Source organism: Ascidiella aspersa, chromosome 3 (assembly GCF_963924565.1).
Source record: "Ascidiella aspersa chromosome 3, kaAscAspe10.2, whole genome shotgun sequence".
NCBI classification, from domain to species: Eukaryota; Metazoa; Chordata; class Ascidiacea; order Phlebobranchia; family Ascidiidae; genus Ascidiella; species Ascidiella aspersa.
The window spans coordinates 28,479,021-28,499,001 of NC_139449.1; the positions used below are offsets into that span (position 1 = coordinate 28,479,021).

The window sequence follows — 19,981 nt, forward strand, 5'->3', positions numbered from 1 at the left end:
CTTGTGCGCAGCCTAGGGCTATTTTTAATTGCGATTTTCCAAAGAAAGCCTCAACCGAGGAAACATGCTGTCAAAGTGCTTCAATTTTAAAGGCGCCTTCTTTAAGACGGTTTAAAGTCGAATCAGCGTAATCGTTTTATCGATGTCGTAAATTTTTAATTGTTATCAAGGCGGAAAAAGCTTCCGCTAGCATAGCTTCATCCTTGATTGCGGCCATCAATTATGCAGGTTCGATACCTGCGCAGCACACGTACGCCGACCGCACTAATGTACGGGCAGTTTTTTTGTATGTTAAAAAAATAACGCAAGATAAACGCATCGTAGTTTTATTTAAGACGCACAGAAAATCACGTCAATTATGTCATCTTTTAATAGTAGATTTTACGCAAAGCCTGTGGCTGTATTAAACGGAAAACAACCACAAACCAAAGACAATAGCTTCACATGCCATTTCTTCGACTTTCCTTTGCGCTGACATTTAAAATATTTATATTTTGTTGGCTCGGGGCAACGTGCGATTTATGCGGATCGTTGTATAAACATGGCGGTTAAGGATCAACGCAGAAACATCTGCAGATATTTAAGAACTCCTACTCGCTCTACAGGTACTTAGAAGCCCACTTTTAGGATTTTTACCAATCTTGGTGATATCCGGAGTAAAAAAACAGGGAATTTTTCGGTAATTTGATTATATTCAAGATATATTTTCTGGAATATTTTTTTTGGTATTTGTGCTTACTTTAATTAGATTCTTTTCCTTTTTTAAGTCTTATTGCTGCCCTTGTAACTGAAAATGACTTAATCTTGTTTCCTTTTTCAGGGTCAACTTTCAGGGACGAGCAGAGCTTAGTGCGAATTCATGAGAAAGAGGTAAAATCTAGAATTAGATCGTTTCATGTATCCGACATTCCTCACTTACAAAAATGCGAATAATCTTGTATCGGTGTACTAAAATTTACATATGCGCCAACATTGTTTTAATTAAACTCAATGTTCTACTCAGCTATAAACGAATCTAATTTTAAACATGGATTATATTATAATTATACATTAAACTTAAGCCGCCCTATACTGAAGCTTAAACTCGTCGATTTCCCAAAACCAACTCCTGGTATTAAAATGGATAAATGAGATCACACATGACCTTTTTTATTCCTGACATTGACCATAATTTCTGAAGTTATCAGAAATTGTCTGCGTCTCAAAAGTATACGCACGGCGTATCATAATCCGGTACCTGACAAAAACACTAAAGCGCTGTCAATGGAATAAACTTCGTCAAACCACCCGATATTTTTTCTCCTTAATCTCCTATTTTAAGATATTCGATTCAAAAGTAAGTGGTTGCGGGAATTTTATCAGACTTGACCTTCATACGCCCACATAGAACGTTTTCAGTTAACAACCAAACCTGCTCGTGTCAATATGAAATTTAATGTTGGACTTTTAATTCGTAGCTCAGCATATTTTAGCCAACTTTTTTTCAAGGTATAAAATAAAGAAATAATGGTTTTTGCCTTGTCTATACGTAAACCAAAAACCTAAAACTAAACTATTTTCTTGTCATCTGATGAAACTATACTGCTGTAATACTCAACAAATTAACGTTTTTTCACCTTTTAATGGAGATGCTCCCTCCTACTACCTACCCATGTGCGTATTTTTCATCTGACAACACAAAAAAATCAAGATCGGTCCACGGCCTTAAAAATTCCTGTTAAACCTCTTACGTTCAGCTCGAAATGAAGACCAAAGTGCTGGAGGCTCGCTTTCACGAGGAAAAGCTAAAGCTGCAACACAAGCACGACCTCGCTGTGCAAAAGGTGACGCAGGGTTTTACTGTTGTGCGATGCTGGGGTGTGAGAGGGCGACACTTGAACCCCTGCAGATTTTTTGTTTAACTCTTGTTTTTTGAACGTGTTTACTTGTCAGTTTGTTTCCATGCCTTGGTTTTTTTTTCACCCCTTACCTATAAAAAAAAAAAATAAAAAATTGACTTTCTCCCACAATGAACTCCCCCACTGATATTTGTTGTTTTTTTCTTGAAAATTTTACTTTTATTCTTAAAAAAATACGTCGATGTCCCTGCTTCTATGCTTAACTGTACATAGATCGCCGCCAACGATAGTATCAACACGTCAACACAGCCTTGCTCATTCGTTTGGCCCGCGGCCCTATTATACGTCGTATTACGTATATACGTTAGTACGACTTAGCCTTTCATTTTCCCGTCCGTCGGTTCTTTTCTTCTCCAAATAGATTAAATTACCCGTTCCTAAAAAAATCCAAAGGTCCAGGCAGATTTCAAAGAAATGTTAAAATTGGGAGAAACTCGAGAACGACTGTAAACCTCACTATGTAAAGTAAACTTACGTAATACGATAACTTCAATAAAAAAAATCACAAATGACGAAGTGGGGAAACTTATGAACTTTTTGAAAGACGAAAAATTCCCTTAAAAAGGTACTATTGACGTTGGTGCTTTTTTAAGATTCTCGACCGGAAGAACAACGAGATTGAAGAACTAAAAGGCCACTACAAGGGCAAGGAAAAGGAAGGCGAGGACGCTAAACGGAAGCTAGAAAAGAAAGGTAAGCCCCGGCAAACGCCAAGTTCGCGCCCTGACAGTTTCAAGTAAATAAACTATATTTTCTGGAAATCATCTTTTTCCCCTTGTTTGGCCGCCAGTTGAAGTAACACTCAACCACGTTTTGTAATTTCCAAGCCTTTTATCTTTTATAGATTAGATATTGCCTGTATTTTATCGTTATGGTAAAAATGAATAAAGAGTTATTCGAAACGTTTAAAATAATACCTTCTTCTGTTTGGACTTTGATATTCTTATTACGTTTTCCGCTGTGTACTTTCCGCTGCAAATTTCGAAATATTTTCTTAAAATTTTAATAAAACAAAAACTATTCACTTTGTAGAACGTGCGACCTCGCGCTTTTATTGGACGTAAAATGAAGCAGTCCGTCATCTAAAACAAGAAAAGAAACAACACATGTTATAAACTGTAATTAGATTTTCTTTTTCAATTCGGTTTTCGAAAAAAATGCCAAATGATTACGCACGGGGCACATCTCTATCGTAAGTGTTTTCTTTTCCCTATCGTGCCAAGTTTTTCCTAACTCTTCAAATTGGTTCGTGCAGTGCAAGCGATCGTGAAAGACCGGCAAGCTCTAAAGGAAGCCAAAGAGAAGGAGTTGGAAGACCTGCGAAGTCTTCTGGACGAGACCACAGAGACGCTGCGATCTGAGTTCGAAGCAAAGGTATCGGGCTTCTTGTCTTAAAAATCTGGCCAAAATTGTTTGAAAAACACTTTAAATTTAGTCATTTGCAAACTGCCGAAAAATATCAACACTGCAGTCAAGTTTTGTTTGGCAAATAAAGTTATTTTTGCTCTACAATATGTTCAGTTTATTTGCACAAGTAAACAAAACAATTAGTTATTTGGAATATTGCCGGTAACATTGTCGCTGTATAACGAATCCTTGTCTATTTCTGAAAACCTTTCCCTGACCAAAACACCACCAAACTTTTTATTCGTGTGTTTTTACGAGACTTTTGCGCAGATTCACAAGTTGTTTACCGTCAAACTTTTTACACTGTGTTTCCAGTCACGTTAAATAAATGTACTACCTATATTAAGTTACGGCTTGTGAACCACTGATCTCGACAGGACTTTACCGTGTCGACATTTAACCATTCCCATCTTCTTCTTTTCGCGCAGATGCACGACATGGCTGGCGAGATGGAACGCGACAAGTACGAGCTGCAGAAAGCTCACACCAAGAACATCCAGGAGCTGCTCGACGACACCAACGCAAGGCTGGCCAGTATGGAGGACGAGTACAACACGCAGACCCTCGCCACTGTAAGTTGGAACAAAAATAGTTCGTTTTTAGTATTGTCCTTTTTTAGCGTGTTTCTGGATTGGCAAACAAAACGACCGAGTGTATTCGACCCTGTTGCGCCCTAGTTAGTCACCCTTCAAAGAGCAAGGATTTTTTTAGATTTTTTTGTGTTTTAAGCGACTTTTATCATTAACACACGACGTGGTCTGAGCTCAATTACCAGTAAGAAAAATCTAGATGTGTGAAATTAGTTAACGTAAAACATTTTATTCGATGTTTGGTATAATTGGCATTATTTCTTTTTTTTAATAACACACCCTAAATTTGCTCCAATGGTAAAAAACTTACTCCAAATTAGTCTATTCAGTTTGAATTGAATGTTTTCCAGAGAAATCATGCAATGTATTATAGCAAAACTTTATACTTAAAGCGGAATAAATATAGTTCGCACGAGATTTAAAATTACTGGTTACATATGGTGTGAAATTGTTCAGTAAACCCTAAGACCAAGTGGACATAGATTCGTTGCCGGCAGCTCTTTGCTCACAGCAGGATCTGGAATATTTTTTAACAATAAATAAAACCGTCGTTAAAGCGAGTATGTTGACATAGGGGTTGCAAAACAAACTTTTCCACTATCACCATTGTGATGTGCCAACGTTACAGCGAAAAAGACAACAGCGAATCGGAAAGTTTGCTTTGCAAAGTATTCATCAATGCACATACTTAAAAACAGTTTATCTCATTGTGGGCTGTTATGTAGTTCTTTGTTGTTCGTCCCTGTCCAAATCTTAAGCTTATAAAAGTATTATGTTTACATAATGACCACTGAACTTCAGCACATATAATTATGCCAAAAACAAACAAAAAAGTCCCATATAGTATTTATCAATGCACAATTGCTCATACTCAACAAAAGTTTATCTTATTGTGGGATGTTATGCAGTTCCTTTGTCCGTCCGAACCTTGAGTTATTAGTAATATCTTTACAAAATGACCACTGCTTTTGAACTTAAGCAGATACAATTATGTCAAAAATAAAAAGTCGTAGTTATAAGAGCACTATTTCAAGATCCAATGAAAATGTTTTGCCGGGGCGAGCTTTGAAGTATGTCTGCTATACCGTTAAAGGTAAACCGAATTTTTTACTCACTTAAGAAACTAAAACGCCCGAATTTTAATAAAATCTAACTTAAAAACACTTAAAATTTATTGGGTTAAATAAAAGCACTGGTTCTACCATTTCATGAGTCGTGAGCCCTTTCATGGACTCTGAACAACAAGGAGGTATCCGAGGTGATATTAAAAATCACAAATATTGTGTAGTTAACGCATAATTTTATATGCTCGTGGCTATTAAGCTTGTTCGAAAGCCCCCCACCCCCATCACAGTAGGCCGAGACCGTTAAAAACCATGTTTGAAAGACTGCAGTCTAAAAACAGCGGCAACCACCTAAACAGTGACTTGCCGCACTAGACCTTAACGAAAAAAAATTTGACGCGAAACGCCTCTCTTCCTTCCGCAGAAATCGGTGGTGACGGAGCTGGAGAGTAGGGTGAGCCAGCTGAGCCAGGAGATCGATGCGACGAGCAGCGCCAAGCAGCTTCTGTTCGCCGAGAAACAACAGGTTGCAGCCGAACGCGACAAGCTGCAAGCCGAACTGCGCGTCGCAGAGGACAGGTGATAACTTTTCACGATTTATCTTAGATAACTTTTTACGATTTATCTTTTGTATTGAAGCAAATAGGACTCACGACTTTTCAGCTTTCTCGGCACTTAATTTTACACAGAAGTGTTTTTTAAGTGTCTTTACGGTGTTGGACAGTTGTAATGGCAACATTGAAAGCCTGCAATTAAACTGTTTAGGCAAATTTATAAAACGATTCCATAAAAAAACGTTACACAGGGTTTACATAACTCGGCCCGACACGAATTTAATTTTATATAGCTCACGACAAAAATTGATAAATACTTTTAAAATTTTACTTGATTTAATAATAATTATATCAATAAAATCAGCACAACATATACTATGGTTCCGCGATCTTCAGTCCTTAACAGTAATCCGGTACTTACCGTTTGGTGTACCCTGTTCTAAAGTAAGGGTACCTTCATAACCATAACATTTATCTAAAAAAAATGTAGACTGGAAAATTGACAGAACCACTTGCAGGTGCGAAGATTTGCGGAAGGAGCTTCAGATCCAGAAAGCCGACTCGACCAGCGCGAACAAGAGCGCCACCAGCCGACTGGAGGCCAACATCGAGTACCTCCGCCAGGAGTCGTCGATGATGGCGAGCAAGGCGCAAGAGAACATCCGCGACCTCGAAGACCAGCTTCAGAACCTTAAGCACGCGCTACAGGACAGCGAGCAACAGAGGCAGAGGGAGCTAAGGGTCAGTTGTTTGGGCTTTGGATAACAATATTTAACTATACTATCCCGAGTGTATTATTTTTTTGGCTGTCTTGTGCGGCTTTTTTCATTACCTTCTGGTTTTCGCCTTTCTTGACATGACCCATAATGCTGGTCTACACACATTACATATCAATCACGTTTTTGTGCAGCTTTCTCAACACTTGGCCAGTTTATCTGGCCGCTTTCTACCTTGTAAAGTGGTTATATATGCCTTCCTGTTTTAATACCACATTCAGCAGATGCGTGAAATGAGGTTTATCTTTTTGTGTTTTAAAAAATAACAGTTACATTGCTCTTATTTGCCTTTGGTTGCTCGATTTTTAAACAGCGAAAATACTGTTTTAATACGTCCAAGGAGTTAATGCAAAATGTTATGCATGGCTTCGACATCCTAAATGTATCTAAGCCTAAAACTAAATTCCATCGGAACCAACCTCACGGGACATTTAATTTCCTATTTTGTTTTTTATATGTGTTTTATGATCTTTTAAAGTAAAATATTTTAAAACCATGTCATATTTGTGAAATAACGTGAATTATGTTAAGTAAGATGACATGGCTGGACTTTAGGACTTCAGACACTGAGTCAAATCACTGTTGATAAAATATCCTTAATGAATGAAAACCCCACAAGCCAAAGAGCAAACCATTTCTTCCAATGCACAGGAGCGCGACTCTCTTCACCAGCAGGACACGATGAGCATGCAGCACCTTCACGACAAACAAGTGCATGGCATCAAGAGCGAGTGGGAACAGGACAAGGCGCAGGCCAGTCGCACCGTTAAGTCGCTAGAGGAAGTGATAAAGTGAGTCGGGAGCCTTATTTGCTACTGTTGTTTTTGTTTGTTTAATGTGGATTTTTTAAGTTTAGCCAGGGTAGTTGCGCTTCACACGATGATCGCTATACTTTTCAGCATTTTTTTTTTAATTTAAATTAATTTAGTTAGCCTGGAACGCCCACTCTGCTGCTGCTTCTGCTTTTTAAGCAAAGTATGCGGATTTTTGAGTCCAGCCCACGAAGGCACGAGTATCGCCGTTTTGTTGTTACGGGGTAGAGTCGAGTTATTTTGCAAAGCCGAAAGTAAAACGTGATATATGTGCTAATGGGAGTTATGTTTCCATCTAAATTGTAAAGTGTGCTGAGCCCGAACTTAGTTTCGTCCTAAAGCTAGAGAGCTATTCCTTTTCAATCAAAACTAGTATTTCAATGACCTTTATATGTTTATTAAAAAAATTGCCATCTTTAGAAAACACCTGTTTCCGTAATTTTAGATAAGTGTAGCTAAGCAGTCGACGAGAAATTGCGCCATACTTCGTACTTGGCGAGTATCTTTAGAATTTTATTGTTCCGAAAATAAATAGTTACGTGTTTTGTCAACTGTAGAGACACTTGTCATCGATGACAAAGGTGCATTTGCTAACAAACAATAGTTTGGTAGGAAACCCTACACACCAGGGTATGTGTAATCGATATGCCGGTGTCTACGATTGCGCTAAACAAGTTGCTTTGTATTGACGCCACCCTATTGGTAAATGTTGTAATTAGAGATTGACCGATATCACTTTTTGGGACCGATACCGATTCCCGATTTTTTTTTACGTTCCTGAAATATGGTCAAAATTTTATTTAAATGAAAATGAAATCCGAAAAAACTTTCAGTTTATCTACTTATATTTTTTCAAGTCTTATTTCCATTTAACTTGGCCTAGTGCTAAACACAATTGTTTTTGCAAAAAAATAAAACAAAAAATTGTTCGATTTTCAATAAACCCTACATTATATTTTCGTACTAAAATATCTCTCAAATTTACCCCTTTTACTGATTAATATTATCGGTTAAGTATCGGTCTATCTCTAGTTGTAATAAAATATCTCGCTCTGAACATTATCCACAAATTATATCCTGAAGATTTAGCAGAGCTCCATATGAAAAAAGTAAAGACTTATTGTTCGGTAAAAGCACGTATAGTCTTGATCATGTGTTAAATGGTGCAAGTTTTGATAGTTCTGCTATACCGTTCATCTTCTTTTTTACCGCTTTTACTTAACCCGAACTCATTTTAACGCAGGGAGAAGGATGATCAAATCGTTCGAATGACGATCGCTCAAAAGCAGTCAGGCGTCCAAGCCGAACAAGCGATCGAAAACTACAAGAAACAGGTGATCTATTGCTTAAATTATTAAATTCCTCTAACCTGGTTTATTAATCTGCGCCGTTCAACCTATTATCATATAAAAACAATTTTAAAGTGTCCTGCAAAAAATACCACAGTTGCATCGCGTGTCTCATATCTTTTGAGTCACGCTGTTGCAAAACATTTCAGGTTTTGGGGGGATTTGTTTTTAAAATTGTGTGTTAAATGTCGCCCAATGAGTAGTGAGTCATATGTTTTAAACATTTCCGTACAAGTTGTCGTGGCCGAGTGGTTAAGGCGACAGACTCGAAATCTGTTGGGCTATGCCCGCGCAGGTTCGAATCCTGCCGACAACGTTCCTTTTCATTTTAATTTAAGTGAGGGTGTATTCCAGCATGTAGATATTTCTTTACTTGTCGACAATACGTTTTTACTTAGATATATTTAATTAATAAACGCCTTACCTTCGATTATGTCCATTTAAATTAGGTAAATTGAGTAATCTCGTAATAAAGATGTATACATCAACACCTATTTGCGTTTCAGGAAAGTCACCGTTGCAGTTACACTTCAAGTTGTACATGAACAGTTAAATGTCGATAAAGTACTTTTCATTACTTTTTTAGAAGGTTATGTAGTATACCATGATTAAAGACTAAATTGAATGTATTTTTACTGAGCTTATATGTTTTCAGTATCTATGTGGTTAACGTGCAGGTTATTTATTTGGAAACAACAACGGCAAAATCTCTCACTTTCCAGTTATAACTTAAACTAACTAAGCCAGGGTTGGCGGTTAAAGAAAGACGAAGGCTTGGTGTTTGAACAACAGAAAGTGCTTGTGTAAATTCGTCACCCGGATATAAATACACCAATTGTCACATAAACATGTCGTATGAGCAAGGGAAGTGTTCCGATATCGCGCTGGCAGCATCACGGTTGTCGTGGCCGAGTGGTTAAGGCGACAGACTTGAAATCTGTTGGGCTATGCCCGCGTAGGTTCGAATCCTGCCGACAACGCGCTTTTTTAATTGTTGTTTTTGTGGCTGTTTTTTAATTTTTTAATGCTGTTAACTATTTTTTCGTGATAATATGTATAGTTCTATTCTTTCCGGGACTTGAAAAAAAAACACTATTAAAGAAACTCTTTTGGTCTAAACTACTGATCTAACAAAATAAAAAGTGTTTTCAATGTTGAAAATATTTCGTAAGGCTTCCCCTTCCAATAGTTATGCCGTTATGTTTTATCAATCGATAAAATATATAAAAAGAAGCGTTGTCGGCAGGATTCGAACCTACGCGGGCAGAGCCCAACAGATTTCTAGTCTGTCGCCTTAACCACTCGGCCACGACAACTTGTCAATCCAGTTGCGAAAAGCTAGTGCTGTTGGAGCGCGTCGCCGTCTGACTTTCTAAAATTTCATTGTACATGCCCGCTGGCCGTTAAATGTGTAGAACCGTTGCGATTTAAGTATTTTTTAAGTTAAAAACATTTCGTTAGGCTTGTCCTAAAGCAGTAAGCCGTTATGTTTTACTAATCGTTAAATGTAAAACGATGCGTTGTACAAATACAGTTTTGTTACTCCGGCTTAAATCGCTATATTCAGATTTAGAATTGATGGCCATTTTTAAGTTTGTTTATCTTTTAACAAGACACACCCTAGACTGGAGGACATGTTACAGTCTTCGGGGCCATCATCATATAATATATTAAATATAAGCCAGTTAAATTCAAATTTTTTGTTTTATGACCCCAGAGACCTCCTTGGTGACGTTCCGCCACATATGGCGTGAAGTGTTGAGACCTACAGGATGGGTGCCAAAAGCTTTGAAAGAGTGAAAAGCACGGGGTTAGGGTCATTTTTGAAAATATTAGGGGTCCGAGAGTGTGATACTGATGTTTGAAAAGGGGTCCGTCACACAGAAACGGTCGAGATCCACTGTTCTAAGTTATGCTTCTAAGAATTTTATGATTGCAGTGTAAAAATTTCATCTATTCCGAATCGTACAATAACTCGGTGTTTCTAAGTTTTACGGCGGCCCAAGCCAAAGTACAACAGTGAAACTTTTAACAACAATTCATTTCACGGAAAAAATAGGAAATTAGCATTAAAAGTTTCGAATTTTGATTTATGTCTCTGTATTGCTTTAAATACAGCTCAGAAACGAATCTCAATAAATCTTACAATAACTTTTTATAATGATTTATTTGGTTGTATGTTGCGTTTGTTTGTTGTTAATTCTGCATTAATGCTGTCCTATATGCTTTACATCAAAATTACACATGTGTAAATATGTAACTGGAGAAAAATGGTTCATGATTTTGCAATTTACGAACTTTTAGGCTACTATGTTTTAATAGTTTTTCGGTTTTGTGAAATATTTGTTACATATTAAAGTCGACGTATGCCGTGTTTAGTCAGAACGGTATAACATGGTTACCGGATTGATGTATTTCTATTGCTTAAAATATAACTCAGAAACGAATCTTTATAAATCTGACCATATTAAACTTCTGCAGTCGGCGACTCATTTATTGAAAACACTGCACCGTCGAAACATAAACACGCTGAATTCCAAGATTATATTGTTGGCCAGGTGAACGACGCCCAGCAGAAGGTGTACAGCGACATGCGCGCCCAGCTGGACAAGATGGGAGTCGACCTTGAACAGAGCAAGTTGAACAGGGACAAGCTTCAGGAGGAGTTCCGCAAGCAGATGGACGAGCTTAGAGAGAGGCACAGCGATGAGGTGGGTCCCTTACTACGAAACAATGTCCCTTGACGTATTTGCCGGCCGTGAGAAAATGGTTAAATTTGACTGTAATTTGTTAAGGTATAGTAGTAAGATGGGCTCTGTGAGAAGCTCAACAACAAATCAAGGTGTTTTCGGGCATGTCCTCCTTGCGAAACAGCGCGTCTTTGATTACCGGCCATTAAGAAGGAATTGGTTTTGAATACAATTTATTGAGCTTCTTAGGAAGACAAACTGCTTGAAAATTTTCCCAGCCACTTTCTGCTTTAACGGAATAGAACTAATTCTTCTTGTGTTGCAAATTCTAGTCTGATCAAAAACGTTTCAGTTTTACTAAAAATGACCATCGTCCTAAAAATGTCCTATACCTTCCTAACACGCTCCTTAACCTCCGCGATACTCCCAAATCAATAATTCTCCTAACACATCCTAATTCTTCAGTCCAGCTCACCGAAGCTCGCTTGTTCCGACTAAAGTTAAAAAGTTGCGGCGTACTCTAAATTTTGTTTAATTACATTATTTGACGATATTTTTAAAAGGGTTTTCGCCGACCTCTAAAAATTTTCTCACGGCCACAGTTTGAAAACCGCTCAACCAAAATTCCCCAATACTCTTCCCATAAAATTGATCTATCCTTCCTCCATGCCTAGATGACTGAAGCTCGCGTTATGTTCGAGCACGAAAAAGGCGTCCTCGCGCAGCGCTCATCCGCCGAACGCGACCGCATCGTGCGCGAGTACGAGAAGCAGCTCTCCAACTCCGAGTCGCGCCTCCGGGATGCTCTCGAGGAGCAGGAGAAGATCGCCGAAGAACGGAGGATGCAGCATCAGGAGGTAAACCGTTGTAAATGACGCCCCAGCTTGGTATTCGATTTTGCAACCTGAAGTAAGATACATCGAACTGTTCAAAAACAGTGCAGTTTGCTCGCAACTCTAAACAACAATGTTGTACAGTATTATAGGAAGCAAAATGATGGTATCCCAAAAAAAGTATTTTTACTGAAATGTCACTATAAGTGGAACTGAAACAGAATGAACTTGAAACGTGTAGGAAAATGTAATTTAATATCATGATCTCTAATCTACACAAATAGTTGTATTAAAAAACTTAGCGGAGGATGCAACATCGGGAGGTATAGGCCGCTGTGTGTGTAAGGCAGTGATTCGCAACCTTTTATGGCTTACGGCAGTGCTTCTTAAACTTTTTTAGTTTTTTGTTCACCCTTAGCATCTATCTCCAGATTTCATTCACCCTTGTCTCATGATATGATAAAACTATCTCGTCAATATATAACAGAACAAAATGAGTAATAAATTACAAATTCAAAAAGGTCGAGTAGATCGACATCATCTTGATTAAGATCGAAACGTCTTAATCAAGATGATGTCGATCTACTCGACCTTTTTGGCTTTGCAATTTATTATCAAGCTACATTACCGATCCGTGCATAGTGTACCCAAAAAATGACTTGGGTTGTTTCAATTTTTTTTAAGATCAACTCAAACTAAGACGTAATAAGAATATCAAAGCCCATACAAAAGTAGGTATCATTTTAAACGCTTCGAATAACTGTTTATTCTTTTTCAACATCGTTGATGGCCTTTGATATTCTTATTACGTCTTACTACAACTTCCAACCATTATGCTCCAAACTCAAGCTAAGTTTTACCATTGCAAATCTACAATTTCTCGAGTCCAGAGATATAAAGTTACAAACGCACAAAAAACACAGCGTTTCCGCTCTTCTCGCAAGCTATCATCAAATTCTGACGGTTCACTCTTATTCACCCCTTTTGGTTGGTTCACCCCTGCAAAAATTATTCACCCTGGGGTGAACCATTCTCCTGATTAAGAAACACTGGCTTACGGTATCCATCCAAACTAATAAAAATATTTTTAGCACCCCGACTGGAATTTTCGTTGAGTATTTTACTGCAATGTCATTATAAATGGAACTGGAACAACACAATCAACTTAAAACATGTAGGAAAATTTCATTTGATATATTGGTCTCTGTTCGTACACAAATAGTTTTATCAAGAAGCTTACCAATTGAGCAAAAAACAGATTCATGCAATTCTCAGATACCTACCGACACCCAGCATTAGAAATGGCACACCAGGGTGCCGCGGCACCCCGGTTGAGAACCACTGGTGTAAGGGATTTCCTGGTAGTAGGCGTTGTTGAACTGATAGTGTCATTTACGTTTTTAAAGAGCATTTGCTCATGTCAATAGTTAGCTTGGCAAAATTACAATAATATTGGTGCAAAACAAATTTAAAATTGTCGTCGTTTTTTTCTGCCTGCCGCCTTAATATAATTAACCGTTAATTACGGGTTTTGTTATATTATTTTAGTAACAGTATGTGATTTTTGTGTTAGTATAAGATTTTTATAAGAATAAGAAATGAGTTGTGATAAGCTGGATTTTTATTAAGTGTTACTGTAAACAACCTATTTCTGTGTTGTCGATAACTTTTTAATCCCACTAATTGACAAATTAAGAATGAGCCGTCGTTGTTGGCTATAGTCGTATGTTATTTCGTTGCAATAGAATGCGAAACTTTGTTAGTAAATTTTTCTCTGTAATTAATAAAAAAATAAAAGGAACGTTGTCGGCAGGATTCGAACCTACGCGGGCAGAGCCCAACAGATTTCTAGTCTGTCGCCTTAACCACTCGGCCACGACAACCCATACCTGGTTTCGTAAAAATACAAGTTTGTTTAGAATTGATATCCCCCCACAATGCAAACAACTCTCCCCATTCTAAATTATAAGAACAGCGGACCATTTTTAAAAGATCTTTACGAAAACTTGACACGCAAAATAACATTTGAATAATGTAAATAAATTAGGAACAAATAAACCCCGTGCAGTATTTCAGCTGGAATGCTGTGTTGTATACTAAAACAACTTGGCGATATGCCCGAAGGCATGCTTGAGTGTCCATTATTGTATTGTATTGGTCACCAACTGGACTGAATTTGAAAAAGAAGCGTTGTCGGCAGGATTCGAACCTGCGCGGGCAGAGCCCAACAGATTTCTAGTCTGTCGCCTTAACCACTCGGCCACGACAACCTATACCTTGTTTCGTAAAAATACAAGTTTGTTTAGAATTGATATCCCCTCCACAATGCAAACAACTCTCCCCATTCTAAATTATAAGAACAGCCAGGCCATTTTAAAAGATCTTTACGAAAACTTGTCACGCAAAATAACATTTGAATAATGTAAAGAAATTAGGAACAAATACAAATAAACCCCGTGCAGTATTTCAGCTGGAATGCTGTGTTGTATACTAAAACAACTTGGCGATATGCCGGAAGGCATGCTTGAGTGTCCATTATTGTATTGTATTGGTCACCAACTGAACTGAATTTGAAAAAGAAGCGTTGTCGGCAGGATACGAACCTGCGCGGGCAGAGCCCAAAATATTTTCGAGTCTGCTGTATTTTTCTTTTCTCGTTGCAACAGTTTCGAAAACGAAAATCATTTTACCCAATACTTCAATTAATTTCCTCTGCTTCAACGCCCAAAGAGAATTTATGAATGCTTTTTGTTAAACCGCAATTAATCAATATCTTGACACACCATTTCTTATTATCCCGTATTACTCCGAATGTTACTGCATTCCAAACCTGAAATATTTCTTTTGTGATTCCGGCTGCTCCGGAACACAAAATCAAAATTATTTTTAAGACTCGAAAGAAAATCGTACATCAGTTGGGTATACACCAATTTGTTGTGGGATTTTTAATGAAATGGGTTCGTGTAAATGTAAAACATGGTTCAAACTTAAAAAGGGCGTTAAACCAACCGTTGCCACGTTATAATTCACTTCATTTGTACGTCGCTTCGAAAACCGCAATGCGCGTAATATTATACGAAGCCGTCATACTCAAACTGACGTTTAATACCAACTCCCTACTAATTATTAAAGATAACTCGTTCTTTGTCGCCACCAGGCGGTGTCCGGTTTGGAGACGCAGATTCGCGAGATGCGCGAAGAGCTGGTGTCGGCCAACGCACTGCGCCGCCAGCAGCTGGTCGAGCTTGGCTTGTTGCGCGAGGAGGAAAGACAGAAGGCTTCGCGAGACCACGACGCGGCCGTCGCCCGTCTCGAGGCGGAGATTGACCGGCAACGAATGGAAATGCATCAGCAGCATGCCGCCGAGCTCGAGCGACAGACACAGAAGGTATAGGGTTGTTTTGATCGCTTTCCATTCTGTGTCCAAGACGATAATCTTTCAATGCATTTCAGTAATTTAAAGGGATTCGACATGGCCAACATTAGGATTTGGATTTTACGCGAATATCTTCTGATTTTGTAAACTTGGCAATCGGCATAGTCGGGTGTTTTGCGAAACTTACGCCCGAATTCGAATGTGGTTTGTATGCGGATGGAAATATAATATTTACAGAGAGGCAAGAAAATGGTGCTTTAATTTAAGGCAAATCAAACGCCGTATAAATATTTTTTTACCAACCAATATGCTTTAAATGTACGCCATATCAATTACCGTAAAGCACCAAAGATTCAACTGCTTTTTGTAAACTTATATTCACTTCGATTGTCAATTGAAGCCACTGTTAATTCCAGGTCGCTTTAATTAAAATTCTCAAGTTTTTCGTCTCAAAATTTTCAAAATTTTCAAACTCTTTATAGTTTTTTTCCTTTCGCCACTCGCATTTTAATCTTCATTTTTTTTGTTCTTGTCGTTATCTGCTTTCTTATAATCTACTCCCCCAACTCTTTCTTTATCTTCCAAACCTTTCATATCTTTCTATACGCGTTTTATCTTCCCACTTAATCTCCTACTCACTCCATTGGTTTCTCTTCCTCCCAGACAAAGTCCCGCATCGATCAGCTGGAGGAGGATTACCGGCAGCAGCTGGATCGAGCACAGGAGCGTATCGGAGACGCTCAGAGGAAGGAGAACGAGCTCCGGGATCGAGTCGCCAGCGTCCAGAAGGACTCGGAGGAGGAGATGACTCGGCACGCCGCTAGGTTGGATGAGGAGCAAGCGAAGATGTGGGCGCAGATGAACGCAGCTCTTATGGTAAGGAGGACTCGTGATTTAATCGTTTACATTGTAGTTGGGAAAATGTAGGGAGCGACATACTTAGTCGTGATCACGACAAAATACCTACATTCTAAATAAGGCGACTATTTACTCCCTAACTCGAGCCTCACAGTTTTAACGATCCTTCGCATAGCCAGGATTCTCGCTTAGGAGGGAGCGGTATTGCTCTGTCTCGACCGGGCGAACATATCGCAACAATCGTCCGTCGGACAAACAATGCTATTTATTATAAGATATGTATTATATATATTTATATACGTTGGTGAAAGGCAAGTTAAAACTGGGGTAGTCATGGGCTTAGCAAAGCGGTATTCTTGTGTAGTAGAAACCTATATACGTTGATAAAGGCAAGTTAACACCTGTTATTGCATTGGGCTTAGAAAAAGCGATACTCCTGTTTAGCATATAGCTTACTTGTGCCTATCTCAAGAGGAAATGAAACTCTTTCTGGAAAAATTTTACACACAAAAAACGTGTAGCCGTGGTGTAGTGTGTACTGATGATATACAGTAAAACCATAGGTATTCATAGGAAAGCTTGATACATGCTTAGGAACTGGATGCGACCCTCGTTATACATAATTTCAACAACAGTGTATTTGCCTAATGCAAAATTCTGAAACGTCCCTATTATATAAACGGACTTATATTGTCGTATTGGTTTTCAACATTTTTTTAGAAAAACATTTTTCGTCGATTTAAAAAGTATAAGCATAAGTATAACAAGGAAGCTTTGGCGACCCACCTCTGTAAATTGAACATTTTTTAAGTGATCACAATATGAATAACATAAATAAATTCAAATTTAATAATATGCGCCATGTCGTCATTTTCTCCCGCAGGTTTCTCAAATTTTAGAGATGTTTTGACCAGAAGCAATTCTAAAAAGCTAAACATGTGAACAGTCGGGGATCCAACTTAATGAAATGGGGTCGCGACCCATGGGTTGGGAAACACTGATTTACTATATGCGACACAACGCATAAAGCAACGATTTCGTGATCACAATTGAGATACTTAACAAATTTATTGATTTTGGAGCATGTTTTTGTCTTAGCAAAAAAATCTAAAAAGCAATCGTTGTCGGCAGGATTCGAACCTACGCGGGCAGAGCCCAACAGATTTCTAGTCTGTCGCCTTAACCACTCGGCCACGACAACCTAATTATGGGTTTGTAGAAATACAACCTTGTTTAGAATTTACTATAGATTCAAATTTAAATAACTCTCCCCGTCGTAAGTTATAAGAACAACAAGGTCATTTTCAAAAGATCTTAGCGAAAAATTGACGCAGAAAATAACATCTGAATAATGTAAAAATATTTAGTAACAAACAGATCCCCGTGCAGTATTTCAGGTGGAACGCTGTCTAGAATACTAAAACAACTTGGCGATATGCCCGAAGGCATGCTGGAGTGTCCATTGTTGTATTGGTCAGCAACTGGCTGGCATTTAAAAAACAAGCGTTGTCGGCAGGATTCGAACCTGCGCGGGCAGAGCCCAACAGATTTCTAGTCTGTCGCCTTAACCACTCGGCCACGACAACTCTGATTCAACAGAAGTAATTCGGTAGTCTTTTTAAACAGTTATACCGACCTTTAGGTTTGTTACAAGGATATGAACTATCGCCTGACATCTTTCGGCAAAGTTTTTATGCCTAAGTTTGTTTAGTTTGGCGTTCTGTGAAACCTTTGTAACCTTTGTAACCTTTGCCAGATTTTAGTTTTTCATGTTACTTTTTCCCAGAGCGCCCAGTCCGACGTTGAGGTTGAGCGACAGAAGAGCCACTCGCTACAGAGGGAAACACAAACCCTGGAGTACGACTACAAGGACCAGGTGTGGTGGCCAGGGCTTTTGAGTTTTTTGTTTGAAAATGATCATCCTTCAATAATGAATTGCAAAGTCAAAAAGGTCCAGTACGATAACATCATCTTGATTAGGACGTTTTGATACGAACTTCATCATCTCCAGTTAACTGACATTACAGATCCGTGCATGTTGTTCCCAAATCATAGTTCAAATTAATGGGAAAACGTACCTTGGCTCGCTGTTTGCAAGAAGAATTTAACTTTTTTTATTAAGTCGAACATTATAAGCAATGGTTTATCAACCGTTCTATCTGATAAAATCTAGCAACCACGTTAATCAGAAAATTTAGGCCTTGAAATGTTTACTTTCGTTTTGACACAATTTAAACTATGAGTTTTCTTTTAAGGTTTTTTCCCACTTTTTGCAAGATTATTAAAGCGAATTATCCAGGGAACAAGATTATACATGTATAAAAAAGGGGTGTTGCAACAGGTCATGTGTAAAAACTAGTCATGTATAACAAGCTGGTCATTCGCATATCAGAGATATCGTGCCTGAACAATTTTTCTAATAGAACTCGACCAGAAAACGCTTCTGTAACAGGGTGGCTCAAATCGTCACTAAAAATGCTTTGTCGATTGCGCTATAAGAGGTTCGCTTGGCGACAGATTACAATTAACGACACGCACCGGTTGTTGTCTAAGGCTTACTTCCTCTTCCAGCCCTGACAACTGTTTTCTGTTCTTCGCAGCTGAACCGTGTAAAGCTTCAGTACGAGGAACGAATCAACGGTATGTTGCCCAAGTCCATGAAGGCCGACCTCGAAGACACAATATCGTGCCTAAAGTCGCAGGTTTGTTCGTCAGTTTAATCGTGCACTTGATCGTAAGACTTTCGGGTATTTTTGTTGGACCTATAGCCCTATTTTTTGTATGTGACCCTTGCATACAAAACAAAAAGTAAGATCCTATAGAATGGATTTATTGGCAACTCTCGAATGCTGGTTCTGGTCATTTTTGTACTGCGCTTGTATTTGTACCCACATAACTTGTGTTTTTAGGTCAAGTCCCTGCAGCAGAGAGTGGACGTTTTGCAAGAAGAAGTTGATTCCGACCGCTTACGATCTTCTGCACAATCCGTAGATTCTTTAGCAATTTAATTTTTATCTTATGGTTCTTCAAGATTTTTGCTATATTGCGCAGGCTCGTACAGTTATTCAGTTGGTGTGACCAGGTGTTTTTACCGTTTGCAGGTCACAAAAACATCGTTTGGACACGTGGAAGTCGTTTGAAAAAACATGGATGTCTTAATTGCATATGTCACCCAGGAAACACGATTTAAAAAACAAAAAACATTAGATTCAGGAGATAAATAAAACTATTATCAACCCGTCATTTTGCTTTTATTCTATAATGTTTTTCGAATTTTTTTTTCTGTGAAACATACACAAAAGAGATTTTATTTCTTGACTTGTCACCCTGTATTATTTCGCTGTGAGGTTGAGAAATGCATTTTTGCTCTTAGCATATTGTTTATATTCCCGCTGACAAAAAATACCCTTACCACAGGTTTTGGTCAAACTTGGTAATATTTGAAGTTTGTAATTTAACCCTTCGTTTAGGCATAGGCTGAAAAAGTGCAAAAAATACATTTTGCGCTTTAAACACATTCCAAGCTTTTAAAGTTGTCTTGCTGCTACTAGATAAATTTTGCTGTGTGTAAATATTTGTAGTTGTATAAAAATTGGATAAATATTTAACTTTAGCTTTTTTTCTTGTGCTATTTTGACAGTTACTTTTATGTTGTATCTTCCCATTTTATTCGATCATTTGCAAACAACACTTAATAACAAAAATACAAGGATTTTGTTGAGTATATTAGTGAAGTTCTTATAAGAATATAATTTTGAATTTAAACACTTCATT

At 38.2% G+C, this 19,981-nt stretch overlaps 1 protein-coding gene and 7 non-coding genes across 8 annotated transcripts in view; 3 read left to right on the forward strand and 5 right to left on the reverse strand.

Annotated features, from left to right (window-relative positions):
* LOC146161356 (centrosomal protein of 112 kDa-like) overlaps nucleotides 1-19,913 on the forward strand; it is a 32,539-nt gene extending 12,626 nt beyond the window's left edge. The window contains exons 8-23 of the mRNA XM_083383978.1: nucleotides 821-870; nucleotides 1,737-1,823; nucleotides 2,492-2,591; nucleotides 3,154-3,272; nucleotides 3,734-3,877; nucleotides 5,384-5,538; nucleotides 6,032-6,254; nucleotides 6,941-7,080; nucleotides 8,345-8,435; nucleotides 11,009-11,161; nucleotides 11,815-11,997; nucleotides 15,131-15,361; nucleotides 16,013-16,225; nucleotides 17,994-18,083; nucleotides 18,808-18,909; nucleotides 19,117-19,913. Coding sequence (XP_083240104.1) covers nucleotides 821-870; nucleotides 1,737-1,823; nucleotides 2,492-2,591; nucleotides 3,154-3,272; nucleotides 3,734-3,877; nucleotides 5,384-5,538; nucleotides 6,032-6,254; nucleotides 6,941-7,080; nucleotides 8,345-8,435; nucleotides 11,009-11,161; nucleotides 11,815-11,997; nucleotides 15,131-15,361; nucleotides 16,013-16,225; nucleotides 17,994-18,083; nucleotides 18,808-18,909; nucleotides 19,117-19,215 — 2,180 coding nt within the window. The 3' untranslated portion in view covers nucleotides 19,216-19,913. The remainder of the gene's footprint in view (nucleotides 1-820; nucleotides 871-1,736; nucleotides 1,824-2,491; nucleotides 2,592-3,153; nucleotides 3,273-3,733; nucleotides 3,878-5,383; nucleotides 5,539-6,031; nucleotides 6,255-6,940; nucleotides 7,081-8,344; nucleotides 8,436-11,008; nucleotides 11,162-11,814; nucleotides 11,998-15,130; nucleotides 15,362-16,012; nucleotides 16,226-17,993; nucleotides 18,084-18,807; nucleotides 18,910-19,116) is intronic.
* Trnas-cga (transfer RNA serine (anticodon CGA)) lies at nucleotides 8,685-8,766 on the forward strand. The gene has a single exon. It is a non-coding gene; the product is annotated as a tRNA-Ser (tRNA).
* On the forward strand, nucleotides 9,349-9,430 carry Trnas-uga (transfer RNA serine (anticodon UGA)). The gene has a single exon. It is a non-coding gene; the product is annotated as a tRNA-Ser (tRNA).
* Trnas-aga (transfer RNA serine (anticodon AGA)) lies at nucleotides 9,685-9,766 on the reverse strand. Its single transcript has one exon. It is a non-coding gene; the product is annotated as a tRNA-Ser (tRNA).
* Trnas-aga (transfer RNA serine (anticodon AGA)) lies at nucleotides 13,775-13,856 on the reverse strand. Its single transcript has one exon. It is a non-coding gene; the product is annotated as a tRNA-Ser (tRNA).
* Trnas-aga (transfer RNA serine (anticodon AGA)) lies at nucleotides 14,162-14,243 on the reverse strand. Its single transcript has one exon. It is a non-coding gene; the product is annotated as a tRNA-Ser (tRNA).
* Nucleotides 17,327-17,408, reverse strand: Trnas-aga (transfer RNA serine (anticodon AGA)). The gene has a single exon. It is a non-coding gene; the product is annotated as a tRNA-Ser (tRNA).
* On the reverse strand, nucleotides 17,712-17,793 carry Trnas-aga (transfer RNA serine (anticodon AGA)). The gene has a single exon. It is a non-coding gene; the product is annotated as a tRNA-Ser (tRNA).
* Nucleotides 19,914-19,981: the final 68 nt, after the last annotated feature.